The following is a 23,588-nucleotide window of genomic DNA, read 5'->3' on the forward strand; positions in this document are numbered from 1 at the left end:
TGATCAAAAGTGACTGGAAAGACATTTATAATTCTATTTCAAATAAATGCTGTTCGTTTGAAATTTCGATTCATCGAAGAATCCTGAGGGGAAAAAAATCACATTTTACACAAAAATAGTAAGCAGCACAACTGTTTTCAACTCTGATAATAATAAAAAAAAAAATCTTGATCAGCAAATCAGCATATTAGGATTATTTCTGGAGGATCATGTGACACTGAAGACTGGAGTAATGATGCTATAAATTCAGCTTTGCCTTCACAGTAATAAATTACATTTTAATATATATTAAAATTGAAAGCAGTTATTTTAAATTGTAATATTTCACAATATTACTTATCAAATAAATGCAGCCTTGGTGAGCATAAGACACTTCTTTCAAAAACATTGGCGGCCCGGAACTTTTGAACGATAGTGTGCATGCCCTAAAAGTCCATAAAAATGACACAATCTTAGTTTAATTACCTTATTAATTATTCTCAGAGTAATTATATTCAAACCAACACACAAGGCATTATATATTGTTCTCATGCCACCATAAATCTAGGATTCTGACAACAGGGCATGTTCAGACACTGATTCCACTGATTTCCCTGACTGTGCTTTCCACTTAAAAATAACAGCTGGATAACTAAAGTAAACCCAATATTCTGTTGCTGTTAATTCCAATATATTATATTTGCGAAATAAAACATCAGAGCAATCCATCTATAGCATAGTAACATTGAACAAGCATTTATGTATGTGTGTTTCTGGTAAACCCTACGTTATGGGAACCAAATGTCCCAAAAAAGATGGCAATATCCAAAATTCTTGTCCTTGTGGAGACATTTTTTGGTCCCCATGAGGAAAACAGCTTATAAATCAACAAAATCATCATAACAAAAATTATGTTTTTTGAAAATGTAAAAAAGTTTTCTGTGATGGGTTGGTTTAGGGGTAGGGGATATAATACTGTTACAGAATTAAAATCATTTTGTCTATGTAATGTCCCCATAGAACATGAAAACCCCACGTGTGTATGTGTGTGTGTGTGTGTGCGTGCATGTATTTTTAGACTCCATCAATTAAGACTCCATCATTCATGATATAACGAGAATAAAAACTCCACACTTGAACAATGCCAGGTTGTTGCAAACACTTGATATATGAAACAATAGACACCTGTGATAAAAAAAACATGACTTTTGATTAAAGACCTATAGCAGCATACTTGTAGGTGCGAGTCAATGTCAAGAACAGCTTCAGTGCTGCTTCACACTGCTAAAGGGCATTGTGCCTACACAATAGACTTTTGTTTGGAGCTGCCAAACTGTAGGAATCTTTTTCTTACAGACACTGACATATGGACATTCCCAGTAATATAAAATGAAACGTAGATCAAGCATTACCAAACACAAAGAGCTATCTGTCAGGCATTTTAGAGTATCCGAGACATCCTAAAATCAATGACACGATCATTGTGCTGATTTAATGTTAGACAGTTATGACAGTATTGGATTGGTATTTGTACATTTATTTAATCTGATGCAATCATGTATAAGGAGTTATGACATGCTTTTATCATGGAAGGGTATTTTTTTTTTTTTTTTTTACAAATTCAACATTTACAATTAAACTACAGTGACCCCAAAAATGTATTTGGACACTTTTGTTGCATTAGATACATAACATCCAAGTGGCATCTGCACAACAACAACAAAAATGCTGGGACTTCTAGTTCTAACCGCTCTCAATGTGATTTGCCTCAAGTTTACACAAGCATCCTAGACGAGGACATAACTGTAGTTAACTGTATGTTTCACAAATTTTGACAGCTAGAAAGTGTAAATACTTTTGGTTTATTATCTGAAACCTATGAAACATTGTCTTCTTATTATTATTAGTGCCCGAGCACCGATGGTGCGGGGACTATCTCGGAAGTACTCTGTTTATTTTGTAATGTTTTGTCTTTCTGAAGTTTTGAGTTTTTATTCTTTGCTGCTCAAGTAATAAATACTAACAAATTATATGCACTTTTTGGTATGGTTCTGCTAAGAACATAAATGTAAAATCTGAGGTCTCTGCAAAACACTGGTAACAGTGCTCTAGTCTGGTATAGGGTGAATTAAGGTAATCCAGGGAAAAAAAATTCCCCCCACTTTTGACTTCTGCAATTAACTGTTATGTCAACCCAACTCTTTATACTGTACAAACAATTTACATCTCTTTGAAATTGTCAAAATTTATATACATAACTTTGGTCAAAATAAATGTTGTTTGCTTTTGGTAATTCAGGACAGTTCACTTTAGGACAGTCTAGGCTATATCCCCCTGATTCAAGTGTGTGCATTGTGCAAGAGTGTATGTGAGAATGAGTAAATGAGTGAGAGAGGAAGAGGCAGAGTGATATGGAGGGGATATTTAAAATAAATAATTAGTTGCATATACTGTTTTATAGTCATTCGTCGGATAAGGAGGGATGCATAAATATATCAAATTGATTTTTGCTTAATATTTTGAACACTTTTATCATTTTGAAAAATAAACACATTACCCAGAGTTCAAATAACCAAGTAGTTTTATAATAATATTCTCACACAGGTAATTTGCACATTAACATTTTCCCATTTGTTTTGATAACTTGCAGTTCGTCTAAATGGCAGTAGATGGCGTAAACGCTCTACTTCAGATGCAGCTTCATTGGTATTTGGAGAGTTTCTTTCTGTAAATCATGTCTTGCAAAAATAGATGTTTTTTGACTCATAAACAACTGATCAATATATCTAAACCCTCTAGAGAATTATTTCATAATTAAGACATAATTAATGTCCACTGTGAAATGCTTTTGAATACTTTTACCATGAACATGCTATTAGGCCTTTTAAATTATTTATATCTGTACTGTTTTTGTTTTTATTTTTGTTTATGCATTTATTTATTGTAGAGCAGTAAAAAGTTTGGGTCATTGATCCAATGGCAGAACTCCTCCCTGTCTTCAAACACTGCTTTAGGTTCCTGCCCACTGACTTCTGTTCATACAGCAAACCTTTCAAATATCCATTCATCACTGGCTATCCAACACACTGAAGGTCTTCTTTCTGTCTGTAAAAAGCATAAGCATCTGCTTTCACCAAACCAAGGACCCTTTTGACGTCACCAGGGGCACTTTTTACATCTTCATTAATTAATGGACCATTGATGCATAGATTACATGAAGAATAATTGCATTTTTTCTTGGACGAAAAGACAAAGAAAATTCTTCACCTTAACATCTTACTAAAATTGCTTTAGCAGCTCTTCTTGTCTGAAGAATTTTTATAATGGAATTATTGTTTTTGATTTTTTGCTGTGGCGCGTTTTGTTTTACACGTGCAAGTGTGACGGAGCAACAGACTGCTGACAATATAGAAAACCATGCAACTCTAGAAGATGAAATGGACAATCAAGAAAACATCTTAACACAGGTAATTCTTCTTGGTTATCTACTTTTTAAAAAATCTAATGATTACATGAACATACTGTATGATTGTTAGTGAGTGTATTTTACATTAATAATAATATTATTAACAATAATTGTATTATATTATTAAAGAATTTGCATTACCAATTTATATATGCACATAATATATATGTCATATGTACATAATATAATAATCTATAAAGCACTATTTAAAAAAATTTGAAAACTTTAATTAGGGTTAATAATTTTGTTTTATTTATACTTTATAAATAATAATGATTCCATTCTTGACTCTAATAGCTCATTGGGGACTATGATAAGGTGAAGACTCTCTCTGAGGGCTCAGACTGTCGGTGTAAGTGTGTAGTAAGGCCTCTGAGCAGGAGCGCATGCAAGCGCATTGAAGAAGGTCAAGCCAAGGCTGAGGACTTCTACACAGTGGAGACAGTCACTGCAGGACCCAGCTGCCAGAAGTGTGCCTGCATCGCCCCTCCGTCCGCCCTGAACCCCTGTGAGGGAGACTTCAGGTTTAAGAAGCTGCAAGACGCCGGGCGGGACGATATCAAGGTAAAGGGAATCATCACAACACTGGTTTTAATAGATGATCCCTAATAATACTGGATACTGGATCAGTTTTAAAACCAGACTTATCCTATTTATTCTTGTTTTAGACTTAAATAAATGCGTATTATATTTATAAATAACTTCTATTAACCATCTAAACTCTTATTTTTTAATGTTTCAGCTTTCAACCATAATGGACCTGCTAGAGGGAGCATTTTATGGGATGGACTTATTAAGGCTTCACTCCGTCACAACAAAACTTCTGGAACGGGTCGATAATATAGAGAAAGTGAGTGAGTTATATATATATAGTACATTACATGTATTCATATATTACACACTCAATGATAAATCAATAAATTAATTACTTGCTGTGTGGGCCATAACTAAAAAGTTATTCTTTTTTTATTAGTAAAAAAGTGCTGATAGTAAAAGAAAAAAAAGTTAAGCATCCTTTACCACATTAGCAGACCAATCCAGTCATGGTTCATTAAGAACAAGAACAGGTTGTCACATTATTTATTTTTAATCATACTGTTCCCTAAAACAACAATGTTGCTTCTGTGCACTATTCAGTATTACCATGACAACAGAAATCACTGTGTCCTTTCAAATGTTGCCACTGGACAAAGGGGAATTGAGTTCAGGTGGTTTAGGCGGAACTGCCACCCATGGATCTCTATTGTGTTTACATTCTCCCTACAGTCGTTTTCCGGAAACTTGACAAAGGAGAAAATGAGCGTGAAAGGTGAAAAAGCGCAGGGGAAGGGGCCTCGCTCCAACCAGCGGCAAGAGAAGAAGAAGCGTCTCAGTGTGCTGGAGCCCTCGCTGCAGAAGAATGTGGCCGCGGCGTTTGCTCACACCGAGGTACAGGACACACTAGCACAATCCGTTACAAATGCCTTGATATTTGTCTCACTTCACATAGATGGCAACTGCCAACATATAACTAATACACACTGCAAATGTCATTTATAAAATGCATGCAAAGGGCAAAGCCACCAGTACTAAACCCTGCCCAGTGGAAACAGTGGTTGAATTTACTGTGAGCTTGAAGACATGTCAGTAGAGAAATAAGTCGATTACAGCCATCCTACTTTCCCACAGTATGCTCAAGTCATTAATACACCACAAATTCCCATTCCCAAAAATCTCATCCAGGAGATTTATGCAGCCACACAAAAATGGGCGGCTTGGAAAGAGACAATTAATGCTGCTTATTTGATGCAGCGATAATTACATGCATTTGTGAAGATAATAATTTAACTGGCAATTTGACTGTTCCTGAGCAGAGGAAATATGAGGAGAAGTTTGTTGGGAATCAGGGCCCCAGCAAGCCTGTGCTGAAGAGAAGCAACTCTGGGGATCAGGAGGAGCCACATAAACCTGTGAAGACCAAAGCAGGTCCCAATGACATGACCATCAGAAGCATGACCTTCTACAAAGCCAACACGATGGAGGATAGTGAGGGGGAAGAGCACAGTGAGTGTCCAACATCTCATTTTACTTCATTATATCCATTTTAAAGATGTATGTTGTTACACTGGGACCTCAAGTTGCAGCTCCTGTGTTTATCAAAGATATTAGCAACTGAGGAAAAAAACTAAGAAGGAACAACAAGAAGTTCTTGTGTTTCAACAAGAAGCTAAATGAAAGTTCAACACTGATAATCACTCATTAGCATTACATAGTGACCCCCGCCCACATTATTTTAACAGCAAACTTGTTTCCAGAAGTACTACTTTCCCTATTTATTTTATCCATAGGGTTTTCAAAAAAACACTTCAGTAATGAGTTCTAAACCATGAACTAAACCAACCAGTTTTTAAATGAATCACAACATTACAAAATTCAATGTAAAACAAAAAGGTATATGAAAATCTGGAGAAAAAAAATTATGTGTAGCCTACTTAATGTCTTCTAGTATGAGGCAATGAACTACTGCAAATGATGTAATCAAATTAAAACAATATACAACTATTAATTTATAGCAAAATGTAAGTTTAGAATCAATATATTTAAAATTTATTGCAAAATATTTATGCATATAAATAAACTGCCATTCAAAAGTTTGAGGTCACTGTTTTTATAAGTCTCTTTATGCTCAGCAGGGCTGCATTTATTTGATTAAAAATACAGTAAAACAGTAATATTGTGAAACATTATTACAATTAAAAATAACTGTTTTCTATTTTAGTATATTTTAAAATCTTCAGTGTCACATGATCCTTCAGAAATCATACTTAGATGCTGATTTGGTACTGGTTTTAATAGATAATAATAATACTCACGTTTTTTGGGCTATATTGCACCAGACGGTCTCTCAACATGCGGTTGCAACATGCAAATTTAGATTATAAAGCTCGTTTTGAGGAAAATTGGGTTGTAGCTCGTTGTCTACGTTACTGTGATTGTAAATAGGTGTCATTTGTGTTTTAACAATGTTTAGCTCACAAATATTGATCCGGGAAGTTCGAATCTGTGAATATATTGCCAACTTTACTGAACTCCTAAGAACTCACTGGCCGCATTTCTTTACATTTGAGTCCAAGTTCAAACACTATGAAACGCTTCATTGTTAACGTACGGAGCTGTCTGAAACACTGCCAGCGGGACATTAAACAGGAAGTGTCTGTTTAAAGCTCACAACAGTTTTTGCGTGGGAATGCAAATATCTTTGTGAGGGAACGCAAAAGTTTTGCGAGGGAATTCAAATATCTTTGCGAGGGAACACAAAGTTTCTCGGGGGTACGCAAAAGTTTTGCGAGGGAACGCAAAAGATAAAAAAAAAAGTTAAATAAAAAAAATCTCCCATCCCAAATTTTTTCCACCACGAAGTCCCTTAAAGGGGTCATCGGATGCCTATTTTCCACAAGTTGGTATGATTATTTAGGGTCTTGTAAAGTTTGTAACATACTTTGGTTAAAATTCCTCAATGATTGTATAAACAACACCCTTTTTACCTCCTCAAAAACAGCTCTGTTGACAGCGACCCGTTTCAGTGCATGTCTCTTTAAATAATAATGAGAACTGCTCACCCCACCCCTCTCTTCCATGGGGGGTGTGGACACAAGACAAGTAAAGTGATGCCTTGGCAGACAGTATACAAATGGCTGAGATCGGAAATATGCTAATACGGGACAGTCCGTCAGTGGTCGTGGGCAGATCCAAACGGCTTGATTATTGAGAGTGTTTAGGCTTTTTGAGGATTAAAAAATAAGAAGTGAATGGATTTTCATTCTATGGTGGTTGTGTCCACACACTGCAAAGACACATTTACATGCAAACACCATATAAAAGTGAATTTTGCATCTGATGACCCCTTTAAGGGGCTCTGTAAAATGTGATGGTGGAGAGAGACTTTTGCTCCATGAGGTTGGGCAGACATTCAGGCTGCTGTAAGACCAGTGCTTCATTTGAGCCGGATCCTGTTTCGGAAAATATCAGATTTGGGATTTTTGCATTCCGGCATTTTGTTTTTAAACGATCCTGCATTACATGGTGATGTGAGAGACAGAGTCAGCGTTGGATTATGCAGATGTATTTGGAGGTTGTCTTTTGCTATTGGCCCGCAGCATATATATTTTTGACCAATCAGCTTTTTTTAAGTTCAAAATCGCTCTCATTGGTTGGTGCATACTGCTTATTGTCTTGTGCGCAGTAAAGTGTAAATTTTGGAGTGCAGTGTAAATACCTGACAAATGATTCGAATAAAAATAATGAAATATCGCCAAAATGTCAAAAAGACAGTCAAGCATATTTTCATTTTCCAATTCCACGAGTAAAGCTGATGGTGTTTCGGATCAAAAGAGATCCCGAAGATGGAACTGCTAATACTAATCAGGATAGTGGGAGACACACGCAACGGTCATATTCAGAAATCGATGTAATGAAAGGCAAAAGAATATCACAGATCAAAGGAATAATATTTGGTCTCAACATCGCTATATACATGTAATTAGGGCCATGCAGAAAGATATGATGCTCTTATAGTTGTGAGATCACCAATTAGTGACATGACACATTCCTGGAAAACTTGTATGGTCTTGTACTACTTGTAAGTTGTTTGTATGGTCAGTGTCGGTCACAGAGCCTTTTCAATCACAGATATTACATGCAAGCATTGAGTTCTTATATTAGCCTTTATATGTTGTTTTCATAAAGAGAAAAACTACATCTTACCATTGAAATGAATTACAATAATGGGCTTGCCACCGATCACTCTGCATGAACCCTCTGAACAGGCACAGATTTTGTCTGGCAATTATTCATTTACAAATTAGGCACTGTGTAAGACCCATTCTTTTCAGACTACTGGTGAAATTTTTCAAACAAGTTCAACTTAAGCATTTTATGTTTCTTCTCTCAGTAGTTGCCACTGCAGCACATGAGGTTGTAAGTGGCGATGGCTCTGTGGATTTAATAATTGAGGACCAGCTCCATAAGCAAGAGGCATCTGCATCTGTGACAAGACCTGGAACTCCTGCAGCAGTGACCCAGACACCCTTAATGAAGCTCAACCCACAGAATGGAGACCCTTCTGCTGCAAACATGCCAAATGTGACAAAGCAAACTAAAGGAGAGACTGTAAAAGCCAAGAAGTCAGGCACAATTACAACAGCAAGGGCAATCCTGCCAACCTCAGTGACTTTAACTACCACAACGACACCAAGCACTAATACAACAAGCATTGCAACTTCTCTTGCAGTGCCAAAACAGCTGGCCAGTGTTACAGCCCCCACAAAGAAGTCCAAACTTAGCTGGGATGAAGCTACGACTCAGACAAACACACAACCCCCAAAGAAGACCAAAGAACAAGGTAAGCTTGAACCTAGAGCCCACTTTGATGATTATTAACTAAAAGAGTTTAGAGTATGATCTGTGATATATAGATTCTTCCCATCTTTTTTTACTGTTGACAGGGATCTGCAAGGACACATTAGCAAGCATTGCTGATCCTGTTACACACAACACATATGGCAAAAATGAAGGTGCCTGGATGAGAGACCCAAAAGGCAATGGAAAAGTTATTTATGTGACCGACTACTACTATGGGAACCAGCTTCTGGAATTCCGTGACATGGACACCTTTAAACAAGGTACATCTGACTTTAAAATAGTCATTTGAAGCATACTGTACTGTATATTTTCAACTTGGGGTCTGCAAAGGGATGCTAGGGGGTCTACAGTGTAAATAAATAAAAAAAGGTTATTTTTATCAAATTGTATATTCTTACAGTTTGATTGGAACTGGACTGGTTGGAGCCATAACTGTACAAAATAATAACAAATCTGCATATAGCCTACACTACTGTAGCTTTAGGTTAGTGCATTGTTTTAAAGGAATGAATACTATTATTCAGAAAGGACTTATTCAATTGATCAAAAGTGACAGTAAAGACATTTATAATGATACAAAAAAAATCTGTTTTTGAAAAAACTCTGTTCTTTTGAACTTTCTATTCATCAAAGAGTCCTGACAAAAAGTATCACGGTTTCCACAATAAAAATATTAAGCAGTTTTCAACTGATGATAATTAGAAATGTTTCTTGAGCACCAAATCAGCATATTAGAATGAATTTATTTTAAAATATATTCAAATATAAAACAGTTATTTAAAATTGTAATAATATTTCACAATATTGCTGTTTTTAATGTATTTTTGTCAAATAATTGCAGCCTTGGTGAGCATAAGAGACTTCTTTCAAAAACGTAAAAAAGATCGTACTCACCCTTATTTAGATTTTTTAGATTGAAACTTTTTCTCTTCACATTTATACATAGTAATACAGTAAACGTTATATATAAAGTAATATAACATTACTTTAGTGGTACTACAAAACATGTACGGTAAAAGTACAAAACACAAAGTACATCTTACAGATAATATCTTAATTAATTCAGCTACAGTAGTACAGTTACAATATTATAAAAAGCCAATTATTCAATTTTGAAGACAACATATCACAAGATCATACTTTCTTTTCTCACATAGCATAAATTATTCTTCTTTATACATGCAAATATACAGCTGCCTTTATATTTTAGGAAGGGGGTCCCTTGCAACAGGATCATGATCGACCCCTGCAAGATATGTGACATTTCTTTCTCTTCTTTTTCTCACAGGGCAGTTCAGCAACTCCTACAAACTCCCTTATAACTGGATTGGCACCGGCCATGTCGTCTACGGTGGCTCTTTCTTCTACAATAGAGCTTTTTCTCGTGATATAATCAGGTTTGATCTTCGTCTCCGGTACGTAGCAGCCTGGACCACCCTTCATGATGCAGTATTAGAGGAGGAGGAGGCGCCCTGGGGTTGGGGAGGGCATTCAGACGTTAACTTTAGTGTGGACGAGAGCGGGTTATGGTTAGTGTACCCAGCTCTGGACGAAGAGGGATTTCACCAGGAAGTGATCATCCTAAGCAAGCTTCAACCCTCTGACTTACAGAAAGTGAAGAGCTGGAGGACGGGCCTGAGGAGGAACTACTATGGAAACTGCTTCGTCATCTGCGGCGTTCTGTACGCCATTGACAGTTTTGAGCGCACGCATGCCAATATTTCCTACGCGTTCGACACGCACACACACACCCAGATGATTCCCCGTCTCCCTTTTATAAACAGCTACAGCTACACCACACAAATCGACTATAACCCTAAGGAACGCATGCTTTATGCATGGGACAACGGCCATCAAGTGACCTACAATGTAATATTTGCTTATTAACAGTAATTTAACACTTTATTTAGGTACTGCGTGCAGCACTTTCTGTATAAAATAGTCAAATGATTGTGTCTTAAGTGGGTTGTAGATCAGTCTACATGACAAATATTTTTATGAATATTTCATCATATCTTATTTTTTTTGTCTGTTGCATGTCTTTTGTATTTGCTTTTCAAAGGATGTTTCTTATTCTCAAAGGGATACAAAACTATTATTGAGCTATTCGTGACAAGGTTCTCACTGCTTTCTTGAAGTGTACATGTATGTTGTATATAATGTAATTTAAAATAAACTTTATAGCAAGCTCTTCTAAATTTGTGAAGTGTCATTACCTCAGACTAAAGTGTCATTCTCAAACAACCCATTAAACTTCCATAATATGGTGTATTTTTGAGTTTTTGAGTCAAAAAAAATGAAGCTTTCCATCTGAAATTGATTGGATCATCAAAGAAGGTTTCTGTTTAGCAGGTGGCTGAAAAGGAGGAGATATTCAAATTTGATGAAAGAATATGCCAAACATTTTTATCTTTGAATGACATGCACTGAGTAATTTTGCACTAAAAGACTAGGAATGTGCATTACATACAGATTTCGATCTCAAGGATTGACTGATACTACTTTAGTATAGGCTACATCTGTTATCAGAGTCCGCAAGCTCTTCTAAAAATCTTTTCCTTGCCTCTTTCCTCTGAGAAATTCCTAGAAAAACCAGTTGAGAAAGAGGAAGGGGCTAAACAGCACACTGGAATTGATAAATATCACCATTACAAATCACTAGAGTTGGCACGCTACCAAAATTCAGCCGCTACCAATACCAGTACGTCACAGTTCTCTGTACGGATTTCGGTACCATAGCAAAAATATTGGAACTACTTAGCCTAGTTTTATCTTACAATTTTAAAATAAAATATATTAACTAAATTAAATGTGTTAATTAAAAATGCTAATAATTATTAGTTCTAAATAACACTACAAAACAGCTCACACTGAACTTTGTGGCATTTTTATTTTAAAACATTTGACCGGCCATTGCATTTTGCACTAAATAGACATGTCAGTGATTGGCTAAAAAGCTCAATGCTTCAAAAAATTTGGGAATATTTTTGTTAAATATGCAAGCAAACAAACATTTATCTATTTATTTGCTGGTCTCTTTTTATTCCTTTAAACATTGAAGTCCCACAGCTCATGTGTGATAAATCAAAGGGAGATCTGTGATGTGAATATCAGTTATAATAGAAGGCTATTAATAGTTACTATGCAGACTCATTGAAAACTTTGGTCTCAATGAAAACATCATGCTCAGTGTTTCTCTTTATAAAACATGTGCAATCAGTTTCCTTTTTGGAAACCTTCCTGTGAAAGTTAAAGCTGCTCCATTAATGTCAGTCTGGTTTGAGAATATGTCTTTCTGAGTGAAAAAGTCAAAACTCACTCAATACCTGACAGCGTTTGAGTGTTAGACGAGCTGAAGTGACAGCTAGGGTGACCACCATCAAACAAACCAAATGTGGGACGATTATAAGTTTGTGTGGGACAATGTGGGACATGTTACCAACACTAAAACATAACCTGAAACTGTTATATAAAGTTTATCTAACTTAATAAAAACATTTGTATTCTGCCTTTCAGCTGATAAAAATACTTTGTTCTTTAGTTCCTTCCAGAAAACACCATTACATCACAATGTAACATAACATGTCTTTATTTTACCTACCTATGCCTACATTCAACATCACTGAGCCAAAAGGCAGCAGGCATCATGCAGATAACTATTTTTGAAACAGTTCTGACCAAGTTCAACTAAAATCCAGCAAAATAAATAATGAACAAATAAAATATAAAACAACATGAAATTGTATCATTGACAGTCTTATAGCCTATATTAAGAATATTTTAAACCAAAAACTTACATATTTTTTAAATGTGATTTAAAACAACCACAGCAAGCAACAAGTTGATCAATTCTGTTAAATTGAAATTTACCGAATTATCCATTTGTTTTCTGACAGTGAACATATGGACGAATCACCGCTCCACATTTTGATTGACAGCCGTCACAACCTACTAGTGACCGTGTTTACTCCTTTCCTTTCAACCATTAGGATTTAAAAAACGGCTGTTGTATTTGTACTTCTGACGAAGCGCTGTTAAATATAGGTGAAAAACTATGCCGCAAAAAGAATACATAAAAGGCTTTCTTAAAAAGGTAAAACAACGCATACACGTTTTCTTCATATGATAATTAAAAACCAACAGACTGATGAACATTTTCTCAATATGCGACGGGCGAGACAAGGGGTAAAAATGCTGTGCGGTACAATGCAAAGCGGGTCGGGGGGTCACCCTACAGGACTGATATGCCATTGACACTCACTCCACATATGACAACTGAAAGACAAAACACAAATGCCCCTAGTGGTTTAAATGGCCTTAAAGCATTATGAGAATTGGCTGTCCAGCAGGGCTGTGGGGAATCATTCAGACAACTACATATTAACAGGGCCCTGAATGGCGGCCACATCTGCAGAGCTTTGGAGAAGTGGGATTTGAAACCCCAGAGGTCTCCACAGAGGCTTTACTTTGGCCAGGCCCACCGTCTGTCTGGGCGAGCTGACTGTGTCACGCTATACTCCAACGAGTTCATATGTTCACTCACTCCAATATCAGCCAACGCAGTCATTCATTCATGCTTTAACGTTGATGACGAGGTTCCCTGCTCTTATTCTCTTGAGTTAGTTAATATGGTCTGACTTCATTCAGCTGGTTCAGGCTTTCAGTTGGATAACTCAGAATTATTTGACCATAAACCCCAGACACAAGACTTACACCAACCAAAGTCCAAAATTAACACTCATCAAGTGCCAAATAAGAGTAAAAATTGGCTTTCCCAAGTGAAGAAAACAGGGTTACCCACCAGTTGGCCAGAACTTCACCATTATGTGCTTTACCCTGTTAACTGTCAGTGTCCTGGTATAGTGGGATACTTGGTGCGCTGTTTTATTGCCTTTTTTCCTTATATAATTAGGTCTTTTGAAAATCATTTGAAAAAATTCATCCTGTGAAAGCCCTTTTGAACACTGGACATTGTGGTACCATGGAAACTGTCCTTAAAATCCCTTTAGTGTGCTCAATTTGTGTGATGAACTTTTGGATCACAATTAGGTTAGACATACTGTATGGCTTTGATTTTATAGCAGTTTGAGAGTCCAAATTCTTTCGTAAAATACATATTTTGTTTAAAATCTAAAATCAATAACAGTTCCCTAAAACTTAAAATTACTATTTTAACTAAAACTATTGTTACACTTTCAGTTCCATTACTTCTGCAATAACTGAGTGTTGTCTTTCAATCTTAGGTCTGTATTCCAAAGCATTCATGAACTACAAACATTTAGGATCAATGCTCTATGCTCAGGCTGTTAACAAGTCATAACCTACTGGAGAAATGATAATCGGATCCTTAATGTAAGTGGCATGTGTGATTAAAGAAATCATCAGTGACCTATGCATCTTTCGGCTTTTCCCTCATTTTAATATTTAATATTAAAGGTTTATCCGACTTAAATTAATTCAATAGGCTTTTTGCCTTGTATATCTCAAGAAAAAGTAGAGGAAAAACCAAGCTGAAAGACAGAGAGAGGTGAACATATTGAGAAGCTCCTCAGAGAGCTGACCCTTAAGAGAGGATGGTGAGGGGATGTTGATGTCATGCAATGAGCCGGAGTGAGAAATGTTCCCGCTGGGCATATCTAAGCCCATCATACATGCTTCCTCTTAAAAAGACATGTCTTCACAGTCATGGGGACCACTGAACTTGACTGGGTAATCCTCTGGAGCAAACAAAACACACAATAACAGGACAAAGACAGTAACCCACAGGTCAATTTCAGCTATAATTCTCTAGCACACTTCAAATGAACTCTAAACGAATGAGGTTAAAAATGTCATGCAGAAAAAAAAGGTAAGATGAGAGAGGGGAGGTCATAAATTTCGCCATATTGTCAAGAACTTCTGGAAATACTTTTGGGGTTTTGACCGGTTAGGACTGTGGGCCTCTTCAAACTCAAACTTACCAGGTGGTTTTCATGGACCACTAATAGTTTTAGAATTACAAAAAGTGTCTTTATAGACTGTGTGAAATGGCTTTACAATGTCCTTTCCTGTGTTGATGCATTTCCAATTGAAATAGGATGACGGGGCAGGACATACTACAAATGGGCTTGTTTTATTTAACCCTATAAAGCCTGACATTAAATATTAAGTGAAAAATCAATTTTTTTGAAATGGAATAGTTTACGTGTTGGTTTGTGGAACATTTAGACAAAATATAAAAAGACATTTTTAGAAAAGTTTGCATATGTGTTTCTTCTTGTATCATACTGAAACAGGCTTTTATGGCTCATAAAATAGTGAGTTTGGAGCTTATACTCGAGGAGTAAAAAAAAATACTTACATTTTATTCTGAGGCCCAAACCGAGCAAAATCTGCAATTTGGTGCAGTTGCTGATATATGGCCAAAAAGTAAAAGGATATTCTGATAGCTTGTCATACAAATAAATGAGGTCTTTATGACTGCATAGCCGATTATTTACATCAAATGCTTATAATTATCAGACATCACTCCCAATAATATGTCTTAGGAAGATGAAATTGAAATGCTTGCTTTTCTGATCAAAGCTCTGTATTGTGGAGGGCAAACATAATGCAATGCAATACAATGATGATTGAGAGATGTAGGCTACATATAAACACTCCTCAAAAGCCTGGTGTATCATATTTGATAACAGGATTTTTCTTAAAAAAAAAAAAAAAAAATGTATGTATGTATGGAGTAAACCTAAGACGCTTCAGTCCAGTATGTACTCATCTTGAAATATTACTATCAATAAAAAAGTAAAAAATCAGTAAAGATTTCACAACAAAAAAGCCACAGCCATGGACCATGATCTGGCACTTGCTATTGCTAATGGCAGGTAATATTAGGGAAAGGGACATTATCCTTCTGGAGAGCAGTTACCAAAGACATTTAGCACATTTCACAAGACTTGGGAGAAACTCTGAGCAAATTACACTCAGCCATTATGGAAAACAGGGTCACATTGGCTGGATGTATTTTCACAAATGCTCTCCAACAAAGCCTTTAGGTCCAGCTCTTCTTTCCCACAGCAGCTGGGTTATTACCAAGCCAATGCGGTCCCAGTCTGTGCTTTCTATCACAGCGTCTGTTGTGTATGTATGTGTATGTGCTCTGGCCATTCAATCAGCCAGTGAAGGTTCTGGGAGCAGAGCTTCTTTTCTTTAGCTTTGATCCAAGAGGAACTGTATCTTGTCTCCTAATACTCTGACTCACAGATAAAACAACTGGTCATCCAGACCTGGACAAGTTTATTCTGTTTAGGCTTTGGTGCCATTGTGTTTACACTTTGTAGAAACATCTACAAATGGTTTACTTAGTTGCCAGTTCAAAGTCAGCATGAAACAGAAGTTTCTTCCCTATTGTGACGTATATACCAGAGTGAAACGTCTTCTCAAACAAGAAATAATAGGGGGGATCTTGATTTTGTCCATCAGGAATTGATTGAATGGTTGTGGTTTGCTATTGCTGTGATCTCATTTGAGTGACAGGTTGTCCCGCCCTTGTGCCAGTAATTTTTTTATATATATATAATTGATGTGCACTGATAAATCATTTACAATAAACACTGATATTCCATAAAAAAAAAATGACTTTAAGATGTAACTGTATGTTGCATAAGAAGTCAAGAGCATGAAAGAAAACACAAGTATCCACACATGCATATATAAACCTCATAGAGGAACTGCCACTCTTAAAAGGTCCAGAGACAGAAATCAAGCATGGTGCTTTTCTCTCTCAAGTTCCCATGAGCTCCATTCTGGCATATCATCAGAAACACATTTGTCTGCTCATCTAGTAGTCATCGGCTTGAAATAATGCTGAAAATCGGGTCTGAAACTTCAGAGGAGCTGTCTGAATAGGGCTAATTGTGGGAGTGTTATCCCTGCATGGCATTAGGACTCCTTTCACAGTGAGACTCAATGCTGATTTATCAGATTAGCATCAAGAGAATGCTTTTACCAAACCTCATCGGACTGTTTATGCAGCCATCAAGCACATGGCATTCCTGGAGACCTTTCAGAGGGGAACTCAACACACTGTATCTGCATTAGATCAGGCATTACAGATCATTCTTTGAAGTGAACACAATTATGCTCATTTGGGCTGAAAGGAAGGCATGCTTTTACCAGCACTAAGCACTGCAGGTTATAAAAGCCCAAAAAAAAGCTAGCCAAAAATTTTCAAACCTTGGTTTTTAACTGTGAACTTTTGTGAAATTTTAGAACATTTTTGACATATTTCAGGAATATTATTTTATTTATTTTCACATTAATGGGAAAAAATCAGATATTGCACCCTAAAAAAAATGTCTTCATATTGTTATGACAACACATCTTCTGAGATTAGTGTGTCTAACTCAATAATCATTAAATATTACATCAATTGTACCCGAAGAACAAGCAAGTGTTAATAAATATATCACAACTACATTGAAGAACAATTCTATTAAAGGAGAACTCCGGTCAATTTTAACATTGAGCTCATTTTTTTGTACATTTGGAGTGCTGTCAGTACAGAGAACAACGACAAAAATCGGTGTTGCCTACACCGAGTTATTCTATTTTTAAAATTTGCACCCTGTTGACTTCAATGGGGCAAGTACTAAACCTGCTTTTAGCCTCTTAACATCCTTGATGTGTCATTACAAGTGCACAGAAAATGTGAGTGATTCGAGTGAGTCTGACTGCAGTAGATGTGAAAGAAATGTATAAAAATGATGTTATTTAAGCCAGCGCAAATACCTTTGTTTACATCCTGTTTTTCGGTTGAAGTCCAAAGTAGTCGATTGCAGAGTTCACACGCATAGGTTTAATACCTATGATCACGCGCGTGAACTCGGCAATCGACTACTTTGGACTTCAACCGAAAAACAGGATGTAAACAAAGGTATTTGCGCTGGCTTAAATAACATCATTTTTATACATTTCTTTCACATCTACTGCAGTCAGACTCACTCGTGTTCACTCAGAAGGAATCACTCACATTTTCTGTGCACTTGTAATGACACATCAAGGATGTTAAGAGGCTAAAAGCAGGTTTAGTACTTGCCCCATTGAAGTCAACAGGGTGCAAATTTTAAAAATAGAATAACTCGGTGTAGGCAACACCGATTTTTGTCGTTGTTCTCTGTACTGACAGCACTCCAAATGTACAAAAAAATGAGCTCAATGTTAAAATTGACCGGAGTTCTCCTTTAAGGTAAGTCATAGTAAATATAACCTATGCACTATACAATTAAGAGTGGGGAAGTTGGAATCTATTGTGTTGCATTACACATTTAATCTCCATTACAAAAGACTTTCGCAACCATTTCATAAAATCATTAAGTCAGCATTCACAGAACTCTCCATGTGAAAGATACAAAATATATAATATATATATTTTTTATTTAAAAGTTCTTAAACTATGTTAATATTCCAACTAAAGTGACAAAGCAGTCAAGTCCTGACCATTTTCCACCGTCTTTCTGACCCTTAGAATTAAAAGGCCCGTTTTGGCAGGGGGTATATGCCCAGTATAGTTGTTAACTCCCCATCCTTCAACAACAGCCTCTTCAAATATAGGCTGTGCATTGTCTGTATTACATTGTGACAAGACAAAGCAATCCATTCCTAAACATTCAGTTCAATGTCAATGAGCATATACTTATGCATGTAAAATATTTTCGAAAATAAACTTTAGTCTCTTGTTTCCACACACTCTTCTGTACCTTCCAACACAATACACCCAACAATGGCACATTTCAGCCCTTTATCTGAAACCAGATGTGTAGAGACTGAACAGGAAGGGGTCTGGGACAGTCCCCTGAGGGGCGTCTGTGCTGCTGACCATTCAGTCAGCCTTACATAAAAACCTGTTTCATGCGATGAACAGTTTTTCTAAAATACAGTGTATCAGTAGGGACATTTTATCTGGAACTGGGAAACATTTCAGGTTAGACAGAAGATGGATAATACAAATTACATGTATTACCTTCAGTCATCAGCTGGGAAGTTAAAATGGAAAGATGATTCACCATTCTGCATGACAGCACAAAACAAAAGAGTAAAACCAAAGTAACTAAATTGATTCAATTTTTCCATAACTCCAATGCTTCTACAGTCAATTACTTGTTACAGCAGCTCCAGTGTCCATTTAATAAAGAAGTAAAATAAATAACTAAATTCATAGTGTCTCAAAGGAATCACGTAAGGGCTGATTCTCCACATTTGCTCTTGCCAGTTTTTCATTTTTACTGTTCTTCTGAACTTTCTATTTTATCAAAGAATCCTGAAAAAAAAACTTTGATTTAAAAAAAAAATGGTACTTGAGCAGCAAAAAAACAATGATTTCTGATTTCTGAAGGATCATGTGACACTGAAGACTGGAGTAATGATGATGAAAATTCAGCTTTGCCATCACAGGAATTAATTATACATTTTAAAATATATTAAAATAGAAAATAGCTCTTTTAAACTGTAATTTTATTTCACTGGGCAGTCTGCATTGCGTCCCATGACTCTATTTGCCTCCCTCCCCAATGGTTGGGGCTTAAAGTACGGACCTTTATCCTCTTGGGATGGGGGTTCTATTATTAATGAAGCCTGGTGATGAGAGTTGTCATGGGCAGAATGCCAGCGTACCATTCCCCTCTTTTACCACCCTCTCATGTTATCCACCTTATTCTGCTCAGTCTAAACAATGCGCGCTGCCATGACGACGACTCCGGTTGCCTACTTCCGTTCGTAGCGCTTGACCTGTACTAGCAGCGAGAGAATGAGTTCAAGCTCCTCATGTGCTTTTGTTTTAACAATTCAAAGAAGATTTCAAACTTTTTAGAAACTGAGTGTTTCGAGCATAAGATAAGAAGGAGATAATGCCCATGTCCGATTCCGTATCAGATGCATTCAATAAAGTAAACGTTTAGAGTGGTTAGCGTTAAAACTGAACTTCTCTCGCTACTAGTACAGGTCAAGCGCTACGAACCGGAAGTATGGAACCGGAGTCGTCGTTATGGCAGCGCCCATTGTTTAGAGCAGAATAAGGTGGATATACAGGAGTTTCAGGTATGGCTAATGGCTTCCTTCCTTCCTGTCATATTCTTCCTTAAGGGTGATACAAGGTAAATGGAACTGTGTTGGGGAGTCCGCAATTTCCAATCCCAATCATGTTTGGGCTTCAAGTAGGGATGTACGTTCTCCCTTTGGCTTGTTTGGTAGTATGAGTCATGATAGTTGGTTTTATTACCAAAGTTTGGGAGGAACACGTTCAAATGATCTATTCAATCAGCATGAGAGGAGGCCTATCCATACGCAGTCGACTCACGTATGTTCCTCGACAGTTTTCAACATGCCTCCACCAGCTCGTCTCCTCACACTTGCCTAGTTACTATCCTAACCAAAGATAAGGGGGGAGTACTTAGTGTTTGGGCCAAAATACAGAGCTCGGAGCCCTCTTCTCGAACAGCACGCCAAATATAGTGCAGCAGATTAATGGCATATTTCAAGAGAATCGTTCAAATTGGTATAGAAGCATGAAATTTGGCACAGATACTCTCTAAGGGTCACTCTTTGGGAAAAAGGCGCTGGCCATCCAAAAATTCAACATGGCGGCCATTTTTTCAAGATGGCCGCTATTTCTGTCAAATGCTCATTATGTCAATCGTTCAAACAGTGATGTAGGCATAACATTTTGTGAAAATACTCTCTTTAGAATGTTTTTTTTGGAAAACGGTGCTTGTCCCTCAAAAATTCAAGATGGCAACCATTTTTCAAGATGGCCGCCATTTTTCAAGATGGCCGCCATTTTTCTTGAATCCTTAATTTTTTTTTTTTTAAATGGTGATGCTATCATGAAATTTGGTGCAAATATTCTTAAAGGAACATTATCATGAAAAAAGATGTGTGCCACTCAAAAATTCAAGATGGCGACCATTTTCAAGATGGCCACCATTTCTGTCAGAGCTCAATTTAATGTGTTAAGGAAGGTTTTGTTTAATAGAGTGAACGTCATTACACAACCAGGGCACACTGGTGACTTCACTGCTGTGGAACTCAGCATGGGATTCAGTGTCAGCTAATCTAGTTTTACTTTCACTGTAGTTCTTGACTAGTAGTAATAGTATAGCTAAGTTTAGTGTCCCTAAACCGCACCCGAATTGACAGGTTGTGCCAGCGTGGGAGAGCCGAGCCAAGGGTAAGCGGGGCAATACATGACTTGTTCATGTATGCTTACCTGGAAGGTGTACAGATCACACGGGACTTAAATGGCACTGGATGAATGATCGGGCTAGGTGTAGGTGACCCGTACCTAGTTGTATCCCATACCTGAATGTGTACTATGTCTATGATTGAGGTGGTAAAAGGATAACCCCTCGGCCTTAATCAGACAACAAACCTCCAAAATGGCAAATGAAAATCCCATGTCAGCCAAGAGGCCAACTGATTGGATGAAATGTTGTCTTTGTCAGACAGACACAAAGGAACCCCTCCAATCACCACCTACCCATCATGTTTCTCAACATGATGGCTATAAAATGATTGCCACCAACATTCCACTCTTTCACAAGATGAACAAAATGCCAATGACCCTGGACCTGGAACGACTGGATGAAGGTGGTGGTATAGAAGCTACTTTGAGAAGGAACCAAGCGAAGTATCACTACAATTGTCGACTTCGGTTCAACAACACAAAGTTACTTCGTGCCCAGAAGCAACAATCCGATGCTCAATGTAGTGAGACAGATGAAGGCCAAACAAAGCATCGCAGAACCATGATGCAGAAAAGTCTAGATGATCAGGTTTGCTTTTTTTGTGATAACATATCTCCTGAATCTGACCTACGTCAGGTAACGACACTGCAACTGAATGACAGACTACATGAATGTGCACAAACACTGAATGATGCTAAATTATTGTCTCAACTAAGTGGTGCTGATGCCATTGCGCAGGAGCTGAAATACCATCATTTGTGTCTCATTCATCTTTACAACAGAGAGAAACTCCACCTCAGAAGGCTTGAGAAAGAGTCACAGAGTGAAACGATTCAACCAGCCATCTTTCTTATGGCTCTTTCTGAACTGGTCACCTATATTGTTGAAACCAGTCTTAATTCTGATGGTCCTTCCGCCTTCCCTCTCGCAGATACAGTGGGGAGAACAAGTATTTGATACACTGCTGATTTTGCAGGTTTTCCCACTTACAAAGCATGTAGAAGTCTGTAATTTTTATCATAGGTACTCTTCAACTGTGAGTGACGGAATCTAAAACAAAAATCCAGAAAATCACATTGTATGATTTTTAAGTAATTAATTTGCATTTTATTGCAAGACATAAGTATTTGATACATCAGAAAAGCAGAACTTAATATTTGGTACAGAAACCTTTGTTTGCAATTACAGAGATCATACGTTTCCTGTAGTTCTTGACCAGGTTTGCACACACTGCAGCAGGGATTTTGGCCCACTCCTCCATACAGACCTTCTCCAGATCCTGCAGGTGTCGGGGCTGTCGCTGGGCAACACGGACTTTCAGCTCCTCCAAAGATCTTCTATACGCTGATTTCACGCAGCCGCCATTTTTAAATCGAAAGTGAGGCTCCGGTGGGAAAAACCCCGGAAGTAAAGATAAACAACAATGCCTTTGGACTACCAACCTGAAGCTGCTGCCGCGATTTACACTTTTGGATGTTAATATCCAATATAGGATATGTATATAGTTCATTCCTGCTTCTTTTTTTACTTTCTGAATTATTTTAAAAAATTATTTTATTTATAAATGAATTTCACTGTATATAGTCTAAAGTATTAAAGAAATGTATGTACAGTTTTAGAATTGACACAACATCATTAAACACAACAATACGCCATCGCATTCAAGACTCTCCTATGATTAAAGGCGACACTTCCGGTTTTCTTCCCACCGGAGCCTCGCTTTCGATTTCAAAATAACGGCTGCGTGAAATCAGCGTATTGGGTTCAAGTCTGGAGACTGGCTAGGCCACTCCAGGACCTTGAGATGCTTCTTACGGAGCCACTCCTTAGTTGCCCTGGCTGTGTGTTTCGGGTCGTTGTCCTGCTGGAAGACCCAGCCACGACCCATCTTCAATGCTCTTACTAAGGGAAGGAGGTTGTTGGCCAAGATCTCGCAATACATGGCCCCATCCATCCTCCCCTCAATACGGTGCAGTCGGCCTGTCCCCTTTGCAGAAAAGCATCCCCAAAGAATGATGTTTCCACCTCCATGCTTCACGGTTGGGATGGTGTTCTTGGGGTTGTACTCATCCTTCTTCTTCCTCCAAACACGGCGAGTGGAGTTTAGACCAAAAAGCTCTATTTTTGTCTCATCAGACCACATGACCTTCTCCCATTCCTCCTCTGGATCATCCAGATGGTCATTGGCAAACTTCAGACGGGCCTGGACATGCTTCGGCTTGAGCAGGGGGACCTTGCGTGCACTGCAGGATTTTAATCCATGACGGCGTAGTGTGTTACTACTAATGGTTTTCTTTGAGACTGTCATCCCTGCTCTCTTCAGGTCATTGACCAGGTTCTGCCGTGTAGTTCTGGGCTGATCCCTCACCTTCCTCATGATCATTGATGAACCCACGAGGTGAGATTTTGCATGGTGCCCCAGATGGAGGGAGATTGACCGTCATCTTGAACTTCTTCCATTTTCTAATAATTGTGCCAACAGTTGTTGCCTTCTCACCAAGCTGCTTGCCTATTGTCCTTTAGCCCAT

The 23,588-nt window shown here is 37.6% G+C and overlaps 1 protein-coding gene across 2 annotated transcripts; it reads left to right on the forward strand.

Moving 5' to 3' along the window:
- Positions 1 to 3,017: 3,017 nt before the first annotated feature.
- On the forward strand, positions 3,018 to 11,041 carry olfml2bb (olfactomedin-like 2Bb). Of its 2 annotated transcripts, none has more exons than XM_079876435.1 (8): positions 3,018 to 3,446; positions 3,743 to 4,009; positions 4,188 to 4,295; positions 4,712 to 4,873; positions 5,299 to 5,488; positions 8,376 to 8,825; positions 8,929 to 9,105; positions 10,134 to 11,040. In XM_079876435.1, exons 1-8 carry the CDS (start codon positions 3,303 to 3,305, stop codon positions 10,730 to 10,732), a joined length of 2,097 nt encoding a protein of 698 aa, XP_079732561.1. In that variant the 5' UTR covers positions 3,018 to 3,302; the 3' UTR covers positions 10,733 to 11,040. The 2 variants fall into 2 exon arrangements, with proteins under 2 accessions (XP_079732561.1, XP_079732560.1); XM_079876434.1 differs by having other exon boundaries at positions 3,228 to 3,446; positions 8,379 to 8,825; positions 10,134 to 11,041.
- The last annotated feature ends 12,547 nt before the right edge of the window (positions 11,042 to 23,588 follow it).

This window comes from Squalius cephalus (genome assembly GCF_949319135.1).
Source record: "Squalius cephalus genome assembly, chromosome: 7".
Classification (NCBI taxonomy): Eukaryota; Metazoa; Chordata; class Actinopteri; order Cypriniformes; family Leuciscidae; genus Squalius; species Squalius cephalus.

Bases quoted from the DNA above. Each gene is read 5' to 3' on its own strand.
- olfml2bb (XM_079876435.1), top strand. From the start codon at position 3,303: ATGGAATTATTGTTTTTGATTTTTTGCTGTGGCGCGTTTTGTTTTACA. The intron at 4,010-4,187 runs GTAAAGGGAATC...TTAATGTTTCAG, and splicing joins CCGGGCGGGACGATATCAAG to CTTTCAACCATAATGGACCT. The intron at 8,826-8,928 runs GTAAGCTTGAAC...TACTGTTGACAG, and splicing joins AAAGAAGACCAAAGAACAAG to GGATCTGCAAGGACACATTA.